The sequence below is a fragment of the Cololabis saira genome, chromosome 9 (genome assembly GCF_033807715.1).
Source record: "Cololabis saira isolate AMF1-May2022 chromosome 9, fColSai1.1, whole genome shotgun sequence".
Taxonomy (NCBI): Eukaryota; Metazoa; Chordata; class Actinopteri; order Beloniformes; family Belonidae; genus Cololabis; species Cololabis saira.
In genome coordinates, this window is record NC_084595.1 from 38,143,297 (window position 1) to 38,167,472 (window position 24,176).

The 24,176-nt window shown below is 42.9% G+C and overlaps 2 protein-coding genes across 3 annotated transcripts in view; both read left to right on the top strand.

The window, feature by feature from the left end:
- Window positions 1-10,711, top strand: part of adamts12 (ADAM metallopeptidase with thrombospondin type 1 motif, 12) — a 36,452-nt gene extending 25,741 nt beyond the window's left edge. The window contains exons 20-25 of one of the 2 annotated variants that reach the window (XM_061729529.1): window positions 3,388-3,540; window positions 3,729-3,905; window positions 4,294-4,440; window positions 4,540-4,693; window positions 6,690-6,852; window positions 10,598-10,711. In XM_061729529.1, coding sequence (XP_061585513.1) covers window positions 3,388-3,540; window positions 3,729-3,905; window positions 4,294-4,440; window positions 4,540-4,693; window positions 6,690-6,844 — 786 coding nt within the window. In that variant the 3' untranslated portion in view covers window positions 6,845-6,852; window positions 10,598-10,711. Of the gene's footprint in view, window positions 1-3,387; window positions 3,541-3,728; window positions 3,906-4,293; window positions 4,441-4,539; window positions 4,694-6,689; window positions 7,869-10,597 lie in introns of those variants that run through there. The other variant, XM_061729528.1, reaches the window with a different exon arrangement.
- Window positions 10,712-14,953: 4,242 nt separating this feature from the next.
- LOC133451130 (fibroblast growth factor 10-like) lies at window positions 14,954-23,353 on the top strand. The gene is made up of 3 exons (XM_061730076.1): window positions 14,954-16,293; window positions 21,501-21,604; window positions 22,552-23,353. Exons 1-3 carry the CDS (start codon window positions 15,834-15,836, stop codon window positions 22,741-22,743), a joined length of 756 nt encoding a protein of 251 aa, XP_061586060.1. The 5' UTR covers window positions 14,954-15,833; the 3' UTR covers window positions 22,744-23,353.
- The last annotated feature ends 823 nt before the right edge of the window (window positions 23,354-24,176 follow it).

The following is a 24,176-nucleotide window of genomic DNA, read 5'->3' on the forward strand; positions in this document are numbered from 1 at the left end:
ATCCATGCATGCATGCTCCATCCATCCATCCACCCATCCATCCATCCATCCATGCATCATCCATCCATCCATGCATCCATCCATCCATCCATCCATCCATCCATCCAGCCATCCATCCATGCATGCATGCATCCATCCATCATCCATGCATCCATCCATCATCCATGCATCCATGCATCCATCCATGCATGCATCCATCCATCCATGCATCCATCCATCCATCCATCATCCATGCATCCATCCATGCATGCGTGCATCCATCCATGCATCATCCATCCATCCATCCATCCATGCGTGCATCATCCATCCATCCATCCATGCATCATCCATCCATCCATGCATCATCCATCCATCCATGCATGCGTGCATCATCCATCCATCCATCCATGCATGCATGCATGCTCCATCCATCCATCCAGCCATCCATCCATCCTCCATCCATCCATCCATCATCCATCCATCCACCCATCCATCCATCCATCCATGCATCATCCATCCATCCATGCATCCATCCATCCATCCATGCATGCATCATCCATCCATCCATCCATCCATCCATGCATCATCCATGCATCCATCCATCCATGCATCATCCATCCATCCATCCATCCATCCACCCATCCATCCATCCATGCATGCATCATCCATCCATCCATCCATCCATCCATGCATCCATCCATCCATCCATGCATCCATCCATCCATGCATGCATCATCCATCCATCCATCCATGCATGCATCATCCATCCATCCATTCATCCATCCATCCATCCATCCATCCATCCATGCATCCATGCATCATCCATCCATCCATGCATCATCCATCCATCCATGCATGCATCATCCATCCATCCATCCATCCATGCGTGCATCATCCATCCATCCATCCATCCATCCATCCATCCATCCATGCATCATCCATGCATCCATCCATGCATCCATCCATGCATCTTCCATCCATCCATCCATCCATCCATTCATGCATGCATCATCCATCCATCCATCCATCCATCCATGCATCATCCATCCATCCATGCATCATCCATCCATCCATGCATGCATCATCCATCCATCCATCCATCCATGCGTGCATCATCCATCCATCCATCCATCCATCCATCCATCCATCCATCCATCCATGCATCATCCATGCATCCATCCATCCATCCATGCATCATCCATCCATCCATCCATCCATCCATCCATCCACCCATCCATCCATCCATCCATCCATGCATCATCCATCCATCCATGCATCCATCCATGCATGCATCATCCATCCATCCATCCATCCATCCATCCATCCATCCATGCATCATCCATGCATCCATCCATCCATCCATGCATCCATCCATCCATCCATGCATGCATCATCCATCCATCCATCCATCCATCCATTCATCCATCCATCCATCCATCCATCCATGCATGCATCATCCATCCATCCATCCATCCATCCATCCATCCATGCATCATCCATCCATCCATGCATGCATCATCCATCCATCCATGCATGCATCATCCATCCATCCATCCATCCATCCATGCGTGCATCATCCATCCATCCATCCATCCATCCATCCATCCATGCATCCATCCATGCATCTTCCATCCATCCATCCATGCATGCATCATCCATCCATGCATCATCCATGCATCCATCCATCCATCCATGCATCATCCATCCATCCATCCACCCATCCATCCATCCATGCATGCATCATCATCCATCCATCCATCCATCCATGCATCCATCCATCCATCCATGCATCCATCCATCCATCCATGCATGCATCATCCATCCATCCATCCATGCATGCATCATCCATCCATCCATTCATCCATCCATCCATCCATCCATCCATCCATCCATCCATCCATCCATGCATCCATGCATCATCCATCCATCCATGCATCATCCATCCATCCATCCATGCATGCATCATCCATCCATCCATCCATCCATCCATCCATCCATGCATCATCCATGCATCCATCCATGCATCCATCCATGCATCTTCCATCCATCCATCCATCCATCCATCCATGCATGCATCATCCATCCATCCATCCATCCATGCATGCATCTTCCATCCATCCATCCATCCATTCATCCATCCATCCATCCATCCATCCATCCATCCATCCATCCATCCATCCATCCATCCATCCATCCATGCATCATCCATCCATCCATGCATGCATCATCCATCCATCCATCCATCCATCCATCCATCCATCCATCCATCCATGCGTGCATCATCCATCCATCCATCCATCCATCCATCCATCCATGCATCATCCATGCATCCATCCATCCATCCATGCATCATCCATCCATCCATCCATCCATCCACCCATCCATCCATCCATCCATGCATCATCCATCCATCCATGCATCCATCCATGCATGCATCATCCATCCATCCATCCATCCATCCATCCATGCATCATCCATGCATCCATCCATCCATCCATGCATCCATCCATCCATCCATGCATGCATCATCCATCCATCCATCCATCCATCCATCCATCCATCCATCCATTCATCCATCCATCCATCCATCCATCCATCCATCCATCCATCCATCCATCCATCCATCCATCCATCCATCCATCCATGCATGCATGCATCATCCATCCATCCATCCATCCATTCATCCATCCATCCATCCATCCATCCATGCATCATCCATCCATCCATGCATCATCCATCCATCCATGCATGCATCATCCATCCATCCATGCATGCATCATCCATCCATCCATCCATCCATCCATCCATCCATGCGTGCATCATCCATCCATCCATCCATCCATCCATCCATCCATCCATCCATCCATCCATCCACCCATGCATCTTCCATCCATCCATCCATCCATGCATGCATCATCCATCCATCCATCCATCCATCCATGCATGCATCTTCCATCCATCCATCCATCCATCCATTCATCCATCCATCCATCCATCCATCCATCCATGCATCATCCATCCATCCATGCATCATCCATCCATCCATGCATCATCCATCCATCCATGCATGCATCATCCATCCATCCATCCATCCATCCATCCATCCATCCATGCGTGCATCATCCATCCATCCATCCATCCATCCATCCATCCATCCATCCATCCATCCATCCATCCATCCATCCATCCATCCATCCATGCATCCATCCATCCATCCATCCATGTACATGTGAAAGAGTTTAAATCCATCTTAGGTACCATAATGACTCCAGTTACCCCCTAGATCTCCATAAAATGACCAAAACATTAGTTGCTTCTGTGGATATTATACATGTTTAGTTTAAAAAGAAATCTAACTAAACATAAATTAAAGGTTAATCCATTCAGTAAATTCTCTTCTTTGTCCAGTGTTCGACCACATGTGGGATTGGAGCTATCTGGAGAACAGTTGTGTGCAGTTCACAAAATGATGTGGATTGTGCCAAAATGAAGAGACCTGAGCCTGCACAAACCTGTCACCTGCAACCATGCGCCACATGGCAAACTGGCATGTGGAGCAAAGTGAGTAACCCTAGATTTCCACCAGTCACTGAATACTATAATAACACCTATTACTTGTTAATGACATTTAATTCTTAATTATAATCCCCTTTAATGTCTTTATATTTACAAAAGAAAAAGAAAAAAACAGACTTCACCATGTTACAGCTCATCTTGGATTGAAGTTTTTCTTACAATCTTCTCCACAGTGTCTGGATAACTGCGGGTTAGTGAGAAGGAGGTACCGTGATGTGCAGTGCGTTGATTCTCAAAGCAAACGTCCTCTCAGACCTTTCCACTGTCAGGCTGTTTCCAGCAGACCTCTCAGAGTCCTGGTTTGTCCCAGCAAGGCCTGCATGAACTGGAGCGTGTCACCCTGGGGACCGGTACGAGCACTCGAGCATTCAAAACTCAATACCATTCTAATTTGCTATTAATTGAATGAGGGACAATGACGCAGGTTGATTTCTCTGTCTAATATTAAGTGCTAGTTGTGCAGATTGTTTTGGGTTTGTATGATTACGTTTTTAAAAATGTGTCCTTAAGACTTCGACCATTTAATCTAATTATGCAATTTGGGAAAGCTGAACGGGAATTGTCATCTTTATTAGTTTAAATTATAGGTCACATGTGTCTGTATATATAGTATATGTGTGATTTTTTTTTGTTTTGGTTTTTTGCACAATAGTTGTCCTTATCTCTTTGATTCACTGTGACCGGATATACAAGAAAAAGTCATATATCTCACATTTGATTCTTTTTCGTCCCCGTCAGTGCTCGGGCAGCTGTGGTGAAGGCATCAGAGAGCGGCTGGTGTTCTGCCCCGAGCCTCATCGCTGCAACACCACTCTGAGGCCAAACAGCACAGAGCTGTGCAGTTTAAGGGCATGTACTCGTTGGAAGACCGAGGACTGGAGGGAGGTGAGGTCCACATTACGCATTCGAGTTATATCTAAATGTTTCACTTTGTTTTGTTATGCGTATAGCATATCACTGAACTGTTCCTGTTATCATTCGCAGTGCTCTGTGGGCTGTGGTGGGGGTCAGCAGCAGCGTGCAGTCAACTGTGTGAGTCCGGAGGATTCGACTGTAATGCCAAACAGCCTCTGTGAGCAGATTTCCAAACCAGAAACACTCAGGAAGTGCAATGTGCAGGAATGCAAGACAAACTCAGGTCTGTATGCAACAGTGGGTTTTTGTGTTTATCTGCCTTGGAAGAACATTTGAAAAGCAGATTTTGTATCGTACACACACACACACACACACACACACACACACACACACACACACACACACACACACACACACACATACACACACATACACACAAATGTCCTGTTTCAAATCACGATACTTCAATGTGATTTCACATTAGGGGTGCAGGAATTCCCCAGACCCAGAGTTTGTTACATGCTGCTAGTTTGTAGCAGTAGTTTGGTCAATACGTCAGTCCTGCATTCTCCGTCCTGTATCCGTCCAGTTGGTTATGTCACTGGGACTTTTCCCTGTAAAACACAATCTTACCCAGTCCTAACAAAATAAAAGTTCCTGTCACAAAAAGAAATGGTAAAAAATGTATTTCTGTGGTCTTCTAGGGATAAATTAAGGATGAGGCTGAGGTTAAAGCAGCACTATGTAACTTTTCCACCTTAATATCATATTTCCAGAGTCATTGTGATGGTACATCAACTTCCAACAGGTTTAATGAACCTCTGTCATGGTCTGAGGGGGTCTGTATCACCTTCACTGGCACTATGTAACTTTGAGGAGCATGGTAGGAACCCTGCCACACTAAAAAACTACAAATTTTTACGGCTTTGACTGCTTTACGGCATAAGTCACTTCCCCCTCCTTCCCGATTCGTAGTCGAGACGAAAATGGGCGGGGCGTGGAGCGCAGAGCTCCTCTGGTAACCCGTTGCTGCGTTGTAGCTGCAGCAGCTCCACACAACAGACGTGGGGAAAAAAAGATTGCTAATGGTTTAACTTTTCACCGCTTTCCTGCTCGGAGGCAGAACCACGGAGACCAAGTATCTGATAGAACAGAGTAAAAGAGTGAAAGAGTCGTCGGCTCGGTTGGATCGCGGCTGTAACGACCAAACATAACCTTCCACACAGTATCACAAACAAACACTCACACAGACCGGGGTCGGATCATTCAAACGGGTTTTATTCCCCACTTCTCCAGCTAAACGCAGTTGCTGGCCAGCTTCTGCGGTGCGATTAACCCCAATCTTCAGATAAAACTAGTTTGTTGAGGAAAAGATATTAACTCTATTTGTAGCTGCAGAGGAAAAAAATAATCTCACAAGGAAAACAAAAATATTGCTCACGCCTCAGAATCTCTTCAGCATAATATAGCAGTCAAAAAAAAGAAAAGAGAAGTAAGAGTAATACAAAACATGTACTGTATGTTGTACTATTATACAAATTTATTGAAACACATGGCGAGTCAAACATTTACCAAAGCAGCTGCCAAACACTCCTAAACAAGGTAGCCAGAGACGTGGGTTGTGCAGAACTGCGGCAGTCTAAAGAGTGGAGCTCCGATGATCGAGGAGCTTCATTCTTTAGTAGGGATTTCATATTTCCAAACGGTTAATAATCATTATTTTCTCCATATACCGCTCCCTGGCTTTCTTGTTTAAGGTATCCCACTAAATTCCAGTCCCTTTCCAGCAGTTTAACATCTTTTTTTTGCGTTCCGTCTGTTCACTTGGTGAAACAGAAAAGTAGTTTTGAAAGTCCGTCCCGTCTTCATTCGCTATCAAAACAAATGCACGCGACGGGGACAGGAGTTTTCCGGCAGTACGCGCTGGTGCTCATGGGAAATGTAGTGTTCTTTCTGGTAAAGCACTACCGCTTTTGTCCAAAGGAGCCGCCAAACTCAACAAAAGCTGAAAGTTACATTGTGCTGCTTTAAAGGGTTAGGCAGTCCAAAATGACTGGAAGTCAATGTCGCTGTAAGAAAAGAATAAATGCATAAAACTATGATATTGTGAACTTATGTAATTTCTGTTCACATATATCTTAACATATTTAAAAAATACAAACAGGCATCTTACAAGTAAGGCATCAGGGTCAGATTGTTGCACACCTGCAGAATATACAGTTTGACCTTGTTAGGGTTGGGTGTCACAGTTCTTGACTTGAACTTCTGTTCCTTTATAGAACCAGTTTGCAGGAAGAACACCATGTCCACCCGCTTCTGTGAAAAGCTGAAGCTGCTGAGTCGCTGCTCTCTCAGGTCGGTCCAAAGACAGTGTTGCCTCACCTGTGGACCAAGACTGGACACTCTAGCCGCACTACTTCGCGCACCAGCGTGACATTACTGGTAAAAAGACATGTAGTGGGTTTCTCCACAGACTGAAAAAACCCACTGCTTATTCAAGTGCAACTCCAACAGAACTGGGAGTGAGTGGGTTTTCTGTAAAAAAAAAAAAAAAAAAAAAGGGGTGGGGTAAACCAAAACATTCTTGATGTACAAAAATAAAAATCTAAACTACTTATCATAGCATATGATTGATGCACAATGCATGTCTGCATAGGATTTCACATCAGGAACAAATAAAAAAGGTCCACAACCCAAAAAACATAGGAGGTTTCATTGTTTGAGGTATGAATGGTTTGCCCAGTTTTGGTCAGAGCCTGTGATGGATGTGAGGCCTGTCCAGGGTGAACTCACCTATCACCCCATCACAGCTGGGAAACGCTTCAACCCCCCACAAAACTGACCGGGACAAAGAAAATGGATTGGATAATTTGGGTTAAAGTCATTTCTGGGCCAAAGGTGCTTTAATTACTGTATGTTTTTTTTTAAAGGTGCTGTTATAATTGAGGTGCTGACGAGTCACAACTGAACCACTGAGTTACCATTTTATATAAATATATATTGTTAAGTGAAATGCTGAAACACAACATACAGGTTTTTTCTGGCCTCTAGAACATCAGTTTTTAACTACTTGCAACTTTTTTTACTAGGCTTGAAATGTGGCTTTGTTCTCAGAGCAGCACTGCGTGTTTACATTATTCTCCATACGAATCACGGTTGTTTCCGGTGTTTGTGATTATTAGATTAGCAGCAGAATTTCCAGCATTCAGTAGTCATACCTGTGGTGCTAAACTCTGGGCTGAGATTTACCAGTTAGAAAGAGGCGTTGCAGGTCATCCCTCTCGGGTCACTCTAAGGATGACCGTCGTGTTTGTATTATGTTATTTTACAAGCATTTCCTCCTCCAGTTATCTCCTCGACCCCTCTTTCTGTTAGTTACCTTCAGCAGGGTGCAAGCAGGGGAAGGGAAGGAAACAGTGGGAGGAGAAAGGACACAACATAAGAGGCATGTAACAAAATTAAACATACTTTTGCATTTTAAACCACAACTGGAAATGAGATGTGGTGCAGCTGCATTTTTTAACAGCATCTTTGAAATTTACATATTTATTTGACATAATATTTTAAGCAAGAGTTTTAATGTGTCACACCCACCAAAGTAGATATTCATACATGCTCAGATGATTTCTTCCTCCGAATACACTGTTGCATCCTCTCTCATATCTCCTCTAACAAGCCTCGTCTCCCTCACTCCTCTCTCCTCTGGAAGCATTTTGCTAATTGATTAATTGTTCATAATGTTTTGAAAACATGGATCTCTGGGTCACCAGATGATGGAAATAGTGTCGAGATATGTTTTAGGAAAAGAGACTGATCTGTTGTCGTCCACAGGGTACATCATCTTTACTGGTTTTGTCCTTTATCAATAAATGTGAAATTAATTATGTTTGAGACAAAACTGCTTTATTAATTATACATGAAATAAAGTTTTTTTTAATACTTCAATGTTCTGTTTTGTTTTTTTGCTCATGGTTCAGTAGTTTTTCATACAAACAAGTAATTTGAGTTATTTCTGTTCAACATGATCAGTCTGTTACATCATTGTGGAGGAATTTCAGCCACTCTATGTAATATTTTGTCAGATTAGGGAGGTTTGCAGATATTTATTTATGTACAGTTGTTTTTTTTAATTGCCACCATAGCATCTCTGGTAAGTCGAGATCTGACTGGTTCATCGAAACAGCTTGATTTTTTTTCTCAATGACTACAAGGTGCTTTCAAAACAAGCCCAAGTAATCACCCTTTCCCCACAGCTGGTATGAGGTGTTTGAACTGATTTTGCTTTTGGCTTTGATCAAACATTCCAGTTTGGTCTTGTCCATTCAAAGGACATTATTCCAGGAGAGCGATAGTTTATTCAGATGCAGCTTTGCCAGCTGTGCTGCTATTTTCTTAAAGAGAACTCGTTTTCGCCTCCTGCCCACGATATGATGAATGATGAAGTCCTGATCACCTGGGAAAAGCCTTTAATTCTTCAGAGATTAATATGAAGCAAAATTACTTTTCGAAAATCATTGCCAATGTCTTTCCTTCCTGGCAGTGTGTTTATACACATGGAAACTCCAGAGTTGGACCATGTCTGCATTTATAGAATGAGTTATCCTTTAGTTTAGTTTAGTTTATTTGCACATAAAAATATACAACCGATTTAAAAGTACAGATGAACAGTATAGAGACAAAGAAAGGAAATAAAAAGAAATACAATATAACAGAAAATGTGCGAGAGGAACCAAAAAACCCATAAGGGCTTGTCGAGTGGTCCTATAATGAAACAAACAATATCTACAGAAATATGTACTGAAAATGAATGGTTAAACTTTGCTAAGTTGGGCTAGCAAAAATGTTGTGATTTGTTTTTTGAAATTATTTGTACTCGAGCATTCTCTAATATGGTGTGGTAAGGTGTTCCAATAAAGAGGAACCTCTGAACCTAACTGAAAATTGGGAAAAGGTAGTCCTGAAAAGGGTGGGATGGAGATTGCAGACCTAGTATTAAAGTGATGAATTTGGAAATTGAATTGAAATAAAGAATGAAAACAGGTTGGAAGTAGCTTGTTAATGGATTGATAGACAAAAAGACAAATCTGAAAAACATTTACAGCAAAAATAGGGAGAATACTTAGGGATTGGAACACTGGGGTGGATCTAGTAAGTCTATTGCAGGGGTGGCCAACCCTGGTCCTCAAGAGCCACACTCCTGCATGTTTTAGATGCTACCCTGCTTCAACACACCGTGATACAAGTACCTGTGTCATCAACACAATTGTGCAGACCTTGATGACAAGCTAATTAGGACCATTAATTAGAATCAGGTGTGGCCACCCCTGGTCTATTGAAAAAAGGTAATCATTTTGATAAAACGTTTTTGCAGGATAAAGATACAGTTGAGGTTGCTCATGAAGGTACTTGCCCAAATGACATTGCAGTATGAAATATAAGGATAAATCATAGTATAATATAAATTAATACAGATTTTTCTTGGTAATAGATGCCGTATACGTCTGATTACTCCAATAGTCTTTGCAATCTTGTTAGAAATGAGTGCAATATGATTTTTCCAAGTAAGATTTTCATCAATCATAACACCTAGACATGTAGTTATCCTGCTGGTGATCTGTCACTCATGTCATTAATGTCATAAATGTCATTCAGTCATTCATCATTATATCCTCCTTTGCATCACACACATCTTCTGCTTGGTCACTTTTTTGTTGTGTGTGTCTACAAAGTCATCCGAGAGTGCCACATGCTGTGGGATGTGCAACACCCGAATCAGCAGCTCTGTTTCAGGGATCGGGTTTAGCTGGCCCAGATTTCCCCTGGCTCTTCTGCGCCAGATCACTTGACACAAGTGGACACTGGCCTGCTCAGCGCATCCCGCTGCTGTCATTCAAGTCCCAGGCTCAGGATTAGTCAGCAGTAATGGAATGAGTAACACGATACTGCATCAATGTGGAGCAACATGTGTGTATGCGTGCATGACATGGCTGTGTGTTATCACCATGAATTAAAAGCCATCGAGTTGCATTACCTAACCACATCTCTTATTCTGTTATGTCATTAGTGTCATTAGGGGAGTTTGCACAATGTTGAGGGCGGTTGAGTTTCAGGTCGGTGATCTCAGCATCCATGTACATTTCCCAAATTAACGTTCTTTTTCTTTTTCTTCTTTTTCTACATTTTCTAGGAGCGGGCCAACCAAAGAACAAGACATCTGGAAGAAAAAATGACAGTTTTCACTTAAAAAATAGTTCGATTAAAAACAAGTTGCATGGCTCTCTTTAAGTCATGCGGTTTACTGGAAAATACATTTTTTTCAGTTTTCTAAACAATCTGAGAGTGTCATGTCTGCTTATTCTCTAAAAAAACAACATGGCAATAAAATTACTCTTAACAGCTTTGGCTGTAGAACATTTAGCTTTTGTTGTCGTTTGCAGATGCGGTTTTTGAATTCATTTACCAAATGTCTCCTGTATTTGTTGTAGATTTTACAGACCTTCTCTGCAAATTGTCCACAGATTTCAACATTACACACATTACTCAAATTATGTAATTTGTCTATCTGTTAAGCCTCCCGTTTTTCAAAGTGTTTGTCATTGTGAACAGATTTGGAAAAAAAAAAAATATATGAAAAAAAAAAAAGCATTTGGCATCTTAACCTTGGTCACTGCTTTGCACCTTTGCCTGCATTGTTTTAAATCCTCCAAAACATGAAAAAAGTGACAGCTTTCAAAACAGTGCAGCATTTCCGTCCGTCAGTGATACATTAAGAAGTTTGCTTGTAAAATGTACCACATGATAGTAACCGACAGTCGATCCAGAGTGTGACTTGTAAATAAATTCCTCTGCCTTCATGAAACTGACACTCAGCAGAGGAGGATGATGTAAGTGCCTGTTCGGGATGGGGAAGATAACATGACAAACATCTATTGATCTCTGTAAAGCAGGAAAAAGCAACCTCATCTTTTAGGTTACCAGACACCCCCACCAATGCAGCGGCCAGGAGCACATAAAATATTTACATTTGATGACCAAGAGAAAAACAACGCCTCCAACAAGAAACACAATCTGTCGTGATCAATGAAAATCTTAAAAGTACCAATTCAGGGGGAATAATCTGCCTGCTAAACCGTCAAATCCCAGTTTAAACTCAGAGACGGGTTTGAGGAAGCAGAAGAAGGCAGGCAGTCCGTGCACCAACCGGCTGCTTTCTGGAGCAACAAGTCCGGTCTGGTGGCTCTCATCTGGACTCCATCAGGTTGCATATCCCCAGGCAAGCAGATTGGCATCCCTGTACCAGGCCTGTTTCTTTATTAAAGCCTCGGCCTCGTCTGACCCAGCACACACAGATCGGGCCCCGGGGAACACAGACAGAGACTCACACATGGTTCCCATAGGTCAGTATGGTTGTTTGTGAGTTGTTGCGTTTGATTCTCTCATAGACCACATATGGATTCAAGCTTAAGTAACGCAGAGTGAGGTGCCTTTCTTTGCAAAACATCTGCTTAATGATAGTGTACCGAAAGGGAGGGTCTAATAAACTCAACAACGAGGCCAAGCAAAATCAGAGACATATGACATGAATAAAATGAATTTCCACAGTTCGACTTGCTAATGTGACAGAGCAAGAGATTGCATCCTACTTCAGTTACAACCCACAGTTTCGCTTCAGAAAAAAAGAAAGAAAGAAAAAAAAAGAGCAGAAGTTAAGCCGGGTCATCCACCACAGTTCTGCACCACGTTAGAAACTAAGCTGACTTTTTGAGTGCTCCCTGGCTGTCTTAGTGTTGACTCTTTTATTAAGAGGAGATTTGCTGTTTGTGACACTTGACATCACTAAATCCTGAAGATAGATAGATAGATAGATAGATAGATAGATAGATAGATAGATAGATAGATAGATAGATAGATAGATAGATAGATAGATAGATAGATAGATAGATAGATAGATAGATAGATAGATAGATAGATAGATAGATACTTAATAATAATAAAAACAATATTGCAAGTTGACTCACACAGGTGAAGAATACACAGAAGAGAAATAAATAATAGAACGACCACAGAAAAACACAGAAAAAACCTCAAACCACGAATTTTAAAATAGTCCCGTCAATAAGTACAAGCGATTATCTGCTGGTAAGTCTTCCTGCCAAAGTGCGTCTCCAATCAAAACTGCCCAACAAACGTGGAAAGAAAGAATTTGAGGATTCAAAGATCATAAAAAAGTCTGAGTGTTTCCAAAAACCAGTCATGCATGATCATTTCGGTGATCAATGTCTCTGCTGAAATCAATCTTTAAAAACATTTCGGTTAAGTGTCAAGTTCCAACCAAGTAATCAGCAAAGGTATCAATTGAAAGTTTGAATGTTTCTTCATTAAAAATCCATTGAATACTGAATTTGTTACTGCGAGGGAAAACATTTATTTGCCGGAAATCTCTTGATAACACAATAAAAAGGCTTTTGGATACAGCGTGAAACCCAAACTCCTGGGAAGTACATAAATTTCCGGTGTTTGATTTGTCATAGATGTTACTTCAATCATGCTTTTTGTTTTGAGAATCTCGTGCGATTACAGCGAGAGCCGCAGCCTGTGGCGAGGGATCAGAGGCACATTTCTCTTTTTTTTTTTCTTGTCTATCGTCTCAAACTTTGAAAAGCAATTCAGGGGGGATACACCTATACAAAGATAACCTAAAAGGTAAATCTGGAGAGAAAATCTCACTTTTATTGCATTTGGTGAAAAAAGACAGGCATGGTTGCGTTTACAAAGAATCTGCTCCTTGGCCTCTGGAGAAATCCTGCAAATCTCGTGTGTCTGTCAGCATCATTTCCAGCCTCCATCCCTTTGAGGCACCCACAGAAGTCATTACTCTCTTGGAGAGAGCAGTTAAACGTCTTGAGGGTGTATCTGCACAGTTTTAGACTGTCGTGTCTCTGAAATCTTACAGTATCTGGAGCATATGCCCACGATACGCGGCTGCTCTTGGTTATCAGTCCAATCATCTAAAAGTGCATGCTCCTACACGTTCTGCTCAGTGCACAGAGCTTTAGTTTAGTGTTTTTTGGGGAAAAATGCAATGAAAATTGTGGAATGCAATACATTATGTTAAGCAAGTGTTTCAACATGGCATAAACAAAATATCAGAAATGTATAAACAAAATAATGACTAAAGGACAAAAACATTTGCACAGAAATTTCTGGTTCTTGTCTTTATCTAAATAATCAAAAGAGAGCGTGCGAAAGCAGCACACTGTTGAATAGCAAAACAAACGTTTTGAGTTCCTCGGTTGTTTTGAAGTCCAAATGTAGCCAAAGAAATGCACATCCAAGGTGCAAAAGCTGTTTTGTGCAATTAGTCCCGCATCAGAAATCAATAAAAATGATTCATGCCGTTTTGTGCCCTGTGTTCTGCACATATTCAGGTTATCACAGTCGGAAGGGACACTGCAAAGGAAGTGCTGATAAGATTGTTTTGTTTGCATCCCCAGATAAAGCCACACTAAAACCAGAGGTAAGTCCAGACTTCTGCTGCGGCGGTGGCTGTGGCTGGATGAAAGACATTAAAGCACTCACCGAAAGCTGGGACATAAGTAAAGGAAAGCAAAAGAGCAGGACGGAGAAGACAAGGATTGAGGGTCGTGTAGATAAGGCTATAAGCATCAGTTTCTTTTATTTTAAAAAAGAAATCACATTAGATACTTCAATAAATCCCTGTATGGCCATTTGATTGATGTTATTTCCTCAAATAGCATCAAACAACATGGATATTTTGCACACATTTGCTGAACATTTTGTCCTTGCCTTGAGGAGGAAATTTGTTTGCGTATCTCATTGGCTGATGGTCAATCAGACACCAGAGTCACGGAGGAAGGCAGAGGTCCGGTGAGTGAAACTGGAGAGCTTCATTGTATTACAGCATTGCGGGAGAGATAACACACTACGATAAAGTGCCATGAGGGAAAAAGAGAGGCTTTAACAAGATGGAAGTGATAAGGCAGCATGCATGCAGACTTGGACCGGCGATGGTAACTCAATATGATTTTTATCTGGAGAGATAGAGGAGGGCGGCCACTTGTGAGGATTATCACATCTTAATGAGTCCATTTAAATTTGTAAGACTTATCTCCTTCACACTCAACCAAAGTCACAAAGATGTCTCTGATAACAAAAAAAACTAACGTGGCATACCAAAGAGAAGATAGACATCATTTTTTTCCCTCATTTTACGGTGCAAAACTATGAATTGAAACGATGATTAAAGCAATCATAAGTACAAACAGTAGCTGCAGAGACAAATCCATCATTATCAAGCTGTTTCTTCCTGCGTGCAGCATCTCCCAAGATAAACCCTGTTATCACCTCTCACACAGTCTCGTAAGTTAGATCTGCTTTGTATATACTCACTCACACACACACGCAAACACACACACACATGCAGAGCAGTACTTGCTCCCATATGTGAGAGGGGAAGTTGAGTAAAGGAGGGAGGGATCAAGTAACTATTAGCAGTGCCACACAGCTACACACAACACACACGGTCATTTTCTGTGATCACTTTGCAGGTGAGGAGTTCTTCAAATCAAAGGGAGACACGACGTCTGACTCAACCCCGAGACCTCCTCAGAAGTTGATGCTGCATTAAGGTGGAGTTGTTCGGAAGAGGACGGGAAGAGAGATGAGGAAAAAACAAGAGGAGCAGGAGAACGGAAGAGGAGAGACGGATTCTCTGACATGAGCCCGGATTGACCAAGGTTTTTCTATTTAAGTCTTGAATCCTGTTTTTGATCCTTAAAGTAAGATTTGAACATTCTTTCGTGCACATGTGGAGTGTAAAGGTTTTCAAACAGGTAGACGGCGGGGTGCACCGCTTCTTTTATTTCACTGGAACTTCAATTTTGGCAAACTTTCTATTTGGATCTTTAAAGAAGTTGTTTATTTTATTGCATTTTTTCCCTTGTTATTATCATTGAACTGGCTGGAAATACACGAGGCATTCTGGAGCAGCCGAGAATAATCCTCACAACACTGCAAACAATCTAAAAGGGGACTTGAAAAACACAGGAAAAAGGACACAGAAAAGCTTATTGAACTTCATGCAAAGTTATTGTGATTTTAATGTTGGACTGAAGACTTTCTGATAATCAACCTGAAACGTTTCACCCTGCTGGAGAAGAGAACGGAAGCTGAAAGGTTGAGCTCTGCACTCACAGACTTGTTGAAGATATTTGGCAGATAATTCAGAGGGGAAATCTTTGAATTTCATGCAGGTGCTGAATAATTTGAACTCTGCAGGGGGACCATCTCACGCAGTCTAGACTGTGGCGGGCTCCCCTCCCTGCCCTCCCAGTCTATCCTCGCCCCCAGCAGCATGTCCCAGGCTCTGAAGCTGCCTCTAGTCTTCCTCACAGCACACTACCATGATCAGATGGGCTGCTGGAGGGAGTAAGGCTGCCTTTGCCTCGTTCTGCTCCAGGGCCAGGTTAGGGGGTCGCTCCGGCTCTGAGGCCGGGCCGAGACCAAAGTCACCGACACTGCTTTCCTCCCTGTCTCTCCCCGCGCTGGTCACCCTGGTGGTTTTCTTGCTGTACTTACCTGAGGCTGCATGCCATCAGCCCCGCAAAGGGAGACTGAGGATCCCCAGTTTGCAAACTCTCAGAGCTCCGCAGAACATTTCAGAATCTGGCTCGATCTCCAGACCCAGGGCCACCGGGATGCCCCTGGGTCGGACCGGGGGTCCCCAGGGCAGACGTGTGCGCAGCTACAATCATCTGCAGGGGGACATACGGAGGAGGAAACTGTTCTCTTTCCAGAAGTTTTTCTTGAGAATCGATAAGAATGGAAAAGTCAATGGAACCAAGGGAAAAGATGACCCCCTCAGTAAGTAACGCCTCCACCCGATGCATGCGTAAAAGTAAAAGATCACTCTAAAGATTAGCCATGCTTGACTTAGTTGGAGTAAGATCTGACGATTTTTGCTTTTTTAACCTGCCACTTCGAAGCTATTAAACTTCAATCAAAACTCCCACCCTGCTTTTGGCAGTAGCTGAAAGTACAAACCGGCACCTGATGATTGCTTTCATGCACCTTTTAACATTTGGCTATTCTTACATCTCGAGCAAATTAGGTGTTCACACTTAAAACTAAATATCTTGATTAAATAAACTGCCCCGCAATGGCAGAAATATAGAAATTGGATGTATATAAATGACAAATATGACTCCCCCCCTTCCTACTGGTTGGTAATTTAGAGGAAGCATTCCCAATTTGAGTTGTCTTTTTGTTTTAAACCAGACATCTCACTGATATCTCTCCTGTCCAAACACTCAGCACAATGATGGTAGCTCTCAGATGGCTTAAAAAGGAGCAGGAGCAGATAAGTCGGCCATTATCAGGCGGTCTTCACAGCCCTGGGTAAACAGCCTTGATAACAGCCGGGGAGAAGCAGAGCTGGGGCTGGGGGAGGACGTGAACGTCCGTCACATTGATGCTTTTAAGACCTTTTTTCTGCTCCTCCAGTCTGCTTCCCGCTCACTCCCACTCAGGTTGCCCCTTCTGCCAGCCTGCGTACCCTCAGTCACAGGCCCAGTGCGTGTTTGACGTTTTCACTCGGAGAGACGAGTATTTAGAGTGATTACACGTTGTTTGTTTCAATGTATCTGTCAGTAAAAAGAGAAAGAAAGCAAGAAAGCAAGAAGCGATCTCATTTGTCTCCCAGCATCCCCACCGAGCGACGTGTTGGTTCCTATCAGCCACCGAGCACTCACATGCTCCGGTGGGTGTGTGATCATATAGTAGCCAGTGACAACACGTGCTCAATTATTCCTGACACACACACACACACACACACACACACACACACACACATCTCATCATTTTCGGATGCTTCTTCACTCCCTCGTGCCCTTTGTTTCCCAACCCTATGGTGAGTGTTTATGTAAACTTTAATGCTCCTCTCGGGAGAGCCAAACCACACGTTCAATCAAAGTGACTAAAGGGAAATAGCGGAGAGAGGCAGATTGTCAGGGGAGATGTTTGTTTTGACAAGGTCATGACAGAAGCAGCTATATATTTCTCCACTACATCACAGAGTGATACCTTTACAGCTACCTTCGTTGGTAGTTTATTTCAAGTCATAAATCTGGAACAACACCGTGAAATCTGACTGTGTTCATGTCAGCTAGGCGTTACTGTGAATTTATTCTAAACTTTATGATGCTTGGGGATGTGATTTTATACCTCTGTCTCGTTTGTATCGACTCAAAAAGAAACACATTTTTCTGCAGGAGATTCTCTAGAGCAGGGGTCGGCAACCCGCGGCTCTAGAGCGCCGCATGCGGCTCTTTAGCGCCGCCCTAGTGGCTCCTGGAGCTTTTTCAAAAATGTTTGAACTTTTTTTTCTTCCTTTTTTTCCTCTTTTTTCTCTTTTTTTCATCTTTTTTTCTCTTTTTTTCTTCCTTTTTCCTTTCCTTTTTAATCTCGACATTCGACTTTTTTCTCAAAATTTTGACTTTTTCTCAACATTTCAACTTTTTTCTCGTCATTTCGACTTTTTTCTCGAAATTTTGACTTTTTTCTCAACATTTGACTTTTTTCTCGAAATTTTGACTTTTTTCTCAACATTTCAACTTTTTTCTCAAGATTGTATTTCAACATTAATCTTGACATTTCGACTTTTTTCTCGAAATTTTGACTTTTTTCTTGACATTTCCACTTTTTTCTCGACATTTCGATTTTTTTCTCGAAGTGCATAATGAAAAAAAAATCTTCCCCCAGTTATAACTAATATAGATACTGTACATGCAGCATGTGTTGCATTCATTCTAAGCCTGATACAAGACAAATTGTTTGCGGCTCCAGACATATTTGTTTTTTGTGTTTTTGGTCCAATATGGCTCTTTCAACATTTTGGGTTGCCGACCCCTGCTCTAGAGGTAAAAAGTGCATTAATGACATGGCTGAAATCATTGTTGCCACTTCAAAGGTGTGCACCCTCCGTATGAATGGTGGTGCCATGAAAAAGCTGCCCTAAGGGGGTCTGGGGGACACTGCGTGTGGATTATGTACCCTCATATCAGGTTCACATGGTAAAGGATACTACAGAACAGCAGCTTCACTCTTTGCTCCGGCCCCTGGGGATGGACATGATCCCTGAACTGAAGTCCTTTGTAGAACCACTGATGCTCCCTTTAAGTGACAAAATATCAGGGTTTATTCTTCTCTTCTTTTCTTCACCCGAGCAGTGGCTAGACAATGACGCACCTTTTTTTACAAACTTCAAGGCAAAGACACACTCTGTTGCCTTTGATCCTTATGAATTAATTGACGTATTTTACACGGTTTTTGGATGCTGCATGTGGCCCTGCCTGCGAGGACCAGACTCGCTCTCTGTTACACAGCCAGTATCCAGCCTCCCACAGATTTATGGGGATGCCAGTGTAAAACTGTCCCACATGGCTTTCCAGCCCGCCAGGGGCCTGCGCTGACGTTACAGCCAGACAGAGAAAAAAGGGAGGGAGATAATCCTAAAGTCAGCTAAGTAGCTATCTGCATGGCCTAAGAACATCATTAAAATAGCTATGATTCACAGCTGAGTTCTTTTAAAATTTATAGACAACTAGCAGCTACGGGTGATGAGTGAAATATTGCCAAATAAGACTCAGGGCAAAGGCTTGGCTGTAAAAGAGTGTTGGCTCATTATCCACGATGGTGTGAGAGGGTGAGCCTGTCACGATGGCGTGTGTGTATATGTGGGTGTACGTGTGTGTATTTGTGTGTTTGTCAGTTGCAGCCCATGTGTGCAACACTTCTGGACATGGCTCAAGAAGTGTGTGTACTGTATGTGGCCACTTTGTGTTAATGTGCAAGTGTGTGTCCCTATGTGCGTACATTTTCTTTAATCAAAGCCGTGGCCTTTTTGTGTGTGGGGGGGGGGAAACAGATGGTGCTCTTATGGAGGTCTGAGGTGGGAGATGTATAACTTCCCTGGCTTGTTCTCCCTTCTATGTAAATACACCCGGTGTGGTCCTTATCAAGTGGCACTGCACTATAACCTGATTTACGCCTCATTCCGCTCCATTTTGCCGTGTGGGAGTGGCAAACGATGAAATCCCAAATTCCGTCTGCATTTATCCTTTGCAGACCGAATTTAGACTAAGAGTGAGAACTAATAACACTGCAAGCTGCAAAGCACATGCTTTTTGGCACCCTTCTGTGGAAAAACCACCTTTAATTCTCACTGGCATCGTGTCTGTCCATTCCACAGCGAACACACCATTTACTGCTGTAACTCCAAACAGAGCGTATCAAATAAGCCACACATTAGGAAAAAGCAACCAGCATGCAAGAGGGGGGAAAAAGAAAAAAAGAAAAATGCAGTTTCTCTGTACGTAAACAGCTGGACCTGGCTGGCTCACTTGAGGCAATATTGTACATGTGGGTTCTGTAAAATGTAGGCCTGATAAAGCATTGTTGACACATTTAAGACTGCAATCTGGGGAAAGTGGAATGCGGCGCTTATTTTCTGCGCCGCTGTTTTCCCATTCTTGCAACCATTATCGTTCTGGACTGAGCCATTCAGGGGAGAACAGTGAATGGAGATTTCTGTAGTCCTAATGGCCAGGTTGAACGTGCACGCTGTGTGCAGAGTGCACCTTGCATGCGTGCGTATGCGGCGCGTGCACGCGTGTGCGCATTAGTACGCGTGCACATGTGTATATACAACCTGTCTCGCCCCTGCCTCCGGTGGCTGACTTTGATCAGTGATCATTACAGCCTTTCTAATCCTCACTCCGCCCCCTGTCTCACTGTCATGGCTCCTCTGTCCTCCTCTGTTCTCCTTCCTTTCATCCCTCCCATGTTTACAGAGCAGCCACAGACTGCCATAGATTGTCTTACATCCTCACTCCGTACCTGACATCTGATCCCTTACAGAAACCAGCTCCTCTCAGATCTTCAATGGCCGTTGTGTCACAGTCCCCACCACCACCGCGGTGCAGCTTCAGAGCCCGCTGCCCCGAGGTGCCACTTTTTCAACTAGAAACCGATACAGTGCAGACCTCACGGACGAGGAGAGAAGCCGCTGTATATTTAAGAAGGGGATTGTTCTTTGGGGGGAACACCTGCATATTCCAATGTCTACTCATTTCCACGTTTCACAGCCCCCCCCCCCCAAAGCTCTGAGTGGGACTGACAGTAAAGCAGGGTGCCACACAAACAGTCATCAGACACAGAAAGGGCTGCAGATCTGATCAAAGGATGTCGTTGACTCTCTGGAGTTCACGCCCCCACACTGGAGTGTGTGTCTGTGCGTGTGTGTGTGTGTGTGTGTGTGTGTGTGTGTGTGTGCATGCACATGCATGCTTATCAGGATAAAATAACGACAGCTCACAGGAAGTGGGGAGAGGAAGTGAGGGAGGGCGGCACGAAATCAAACGTGTCATGGAAACCAGCAGGGTTCACTTACAAACACACATCAGAAAAAAGACGGGAAGAGTGAGTTCTGTGGTCAAAGGACATATCGGGAAGTTATATCTCTCTCCGACCTCTGATACTCGGACCACACAAATAACCGTAGCTGTCTGCAGGAAAAACACAAGCTCGTTAACTGAGGTATAAATTAACCCCTCTAATAGCCCATGAGAAACCTGAATTATTTGTATAGGGACTTGGAAAACCTAAATACCAAACAGAATATAAACAACCTGAGAATCTCTGCGGGATCCACCTATAATTTTCCAAGCAAAATGACCTGCGCAGCTGGAATCTGTTACATAGGTGTAGGCTGTAAAAGTAACTTTATAATATCACAGAAATGAAAAATGTGCTCAGGAATAATTGTAACCTTACAAAGAATTCCCACTCATTCCCCACGTGTACAAGCCCTGAAATTTGAATGCAATATGTTGCTAGTTGTTATCCCCGTACAGACGTGTGTAACGACGTGTGCATTTCTCCCGCTGTGTATTGTGCTGACTCGTCTCTGCTCCGCCGCAGAAAAGACGAGGAAAGCATTCATTCAGCATTCACTCTCTTCTGCTAATAAAGTGACACATACTGATTGAACTTTCTTTTTTGCTAAATCGTAGGTATCCTGGAAATCACGTCAGTGGAAGTGGGAGTCGTGGCCATCAAAGGGCTGAACAGCAACTACTATCTGGCTATCAGCAAGAAAGGGGAGCTGTACGGAGCGGTTAGTATCCAAGTCAGAGGTCAATCTAGATGCTTTAGGGAGAAAGATAGCGTTAGATCATTTTGTCTACATCTTAGGCCGCCTTATCTTTTACCTCTCTTGTTGCTAGATCAACTCTGAACTACAACCAGGCCTCTACACACATGTAAACCTCCAGAAAAGCTATGTAGTTTTGTGCAGATTAGTGGAAAGATGTACAGCAGGATCTTAACAGCAGAGGTGGACAGAGTACTCGACCCCAGTACTTGAGTAAGAGTACAAATACTACTGTTCAAAATTTACTCCGTTACCTGAAAAGTAGCTCAGTCAAAATATTACTCGAGTAAGAGTAGAAAAGTACTTGCTTTTAAAGGTACTTAAGTATCCAAAAGTAAATGCTTTTAAATTTACTTTAAGTAAAAGTAAGAGTAAGAGTAAGAGTAAATTTCTTATTTTCCACATCAGTAAATTACTATATTTTTTCTAAATTAATTGTTGCAGGCTACTTTGGCGGTATCGTTTTGAGGAGGTTGACGTATTTCCGCTTTACGTACATCCCAGTGGAGAGCGTGCACTGTGATAGGTCTCCTCCTTTGACAAAAACAGCTTGTGTCCAATAGGATTTTAGGGAAAAAGAAAAAAGAGCAGACCTGAAAGTAACGAGTACTTTTCAGCCTTCCTAGAAATTTACTCGAGTAAAAGTAAAAATATTTGTCTTGGAAATGTATTCAAGTAAGAGTAATAAGTACCAAAGAAATCTAATACTCAAGTAAAGTACAAATCCTCTGGATATGTACTTAAGTACAGTACTTAAGTAAATTTACTCCGTTACTGTCCACCACTGCTTAACAGCATGCATGCAGTGAAGCAGAACATTACAAAAAAAATCACAATGGCAGTGAGCTGCGTGTTGCTTTGACCTTACATGTTGGGGTTGTAACACTGAAATATGATACTGTCTTCTACAGAGAGAGTTTGGCATCGACTGCAAGCTGAAGGAAAGGATCGAGGAGAACGGGTACAACACATACGCATCAGCCGAGTGGAAGAACAAGAATAGGCAGATGTTTGTGGGCCTAAACGTCCACGGGAGGCCGATGAGAGGAAAGAAAACCCGCAGGAAGAACACAGCCACCCACTTCCTTCCAATTATGGTGTGACCTGGAGTGCCCACCTGGAGTGGGAGTAGCTATGCAGAGCACTGGAGAGAGAGAGGCTTTCGATACCGAACAGCCATGAAAGAAAGACATGCATTGAGGGATCTCTCAATTTTGGATAGAAAAAAAAGGCACTAACACTGTCACACAGACACTGGGTCTCTGCTCTTGATTTTCTGATTTTAATTGACGCTATGCATTTCATTGAGTGGGACAAGGTGACCTGTTTTTTCTTTGAGTGACACCGAAAGCTTATCCAATTTTTTTTTTTTTTTTTGTGCCAAACAGTTTGCAGCTGGGATAGAAAGGAATAAAAAAGATGGGGAAATATTATTCCGGCTAATAAACTGTAGACGTATCTAAAGGTGTTATTTATAATCCAAATTCTCCATTGAGACACATAAAAGGGGAGAGATCGTAAACATGGCTAAGGTGAAGGAAATGAGCGGTCAGATTGTCGTGGCAGCATTGAATATTAAAGGATTCAACACATTTAACAAAAATGCTTGATACCTAACCACTGTGTTTTGACTGAATTGTTATGATTTATTTATTTTGTGAGATATTTAACTGTGAGGAACACCAGCATTCCTTTGCATTCTACTTTTTTTATCTGTCATGTGAAAATAAAATTACACATTTTCTCCTCTGCAGTACGGTGGGTCTTTTTCTTCCTTTGAATTACCAAGGCCTGAGAGGACTTAGGAAAATAAGAAGCTTTAGCACATGGACCAAGCAACTCAGGCAATTGCACAGGTCATTGGAGGTCTATTCTTATCTGACTCTGTGAGGTAGGGAGGGACACAAAGCAAACAGTAATGCCTAGCCAGTTATTCCATGTGGGAACCATTGCACTAATTATTAGTTCCCAAACAAATGCGAAACAAACCACAACAAAGTGGGAGGGTGGTAACTTCCCCGATGTGACCTGTAGATGACATCATTTTGAAGTATCCGCCCATTCCTGCATGAACTGCAACATATCCTGATTGAAAAATTGATTTCTCAACAAAGATGGTTACAAGGCAACACCTGCTGATGACACATGCAAGACGATATATAAACAGCTTTGTCTTGTTTCTGAACTCAGCTGCTGAAAATGTGTTTGCGTGTGGCCTTGGAGGAGGATCTGAAAATCTGTGAGGAAAGAAACTGAGAACTGGGAAAGCGAGAGATCTGACCTGTCTCTGACCACCCAATTCCCCTCAGAAATGATTTACAAACACGCTAATCAATGACGGCTGTCTTTATGGCAGATCAAAAGGCCGCAGAGGGAACATTAACACCACAGGCTTGCGGGCCTCATGTTCTCCCATCCTGCGTTTTAGAGCATCTATCTCCGGACAGGCACGGAAAAACTGGGAGAGCAGCTGAAGACGGAGAGAGGAAGTGAAGGAAGCAATGGCTGTGATCGTCAGGCTCACATGTATTTACAA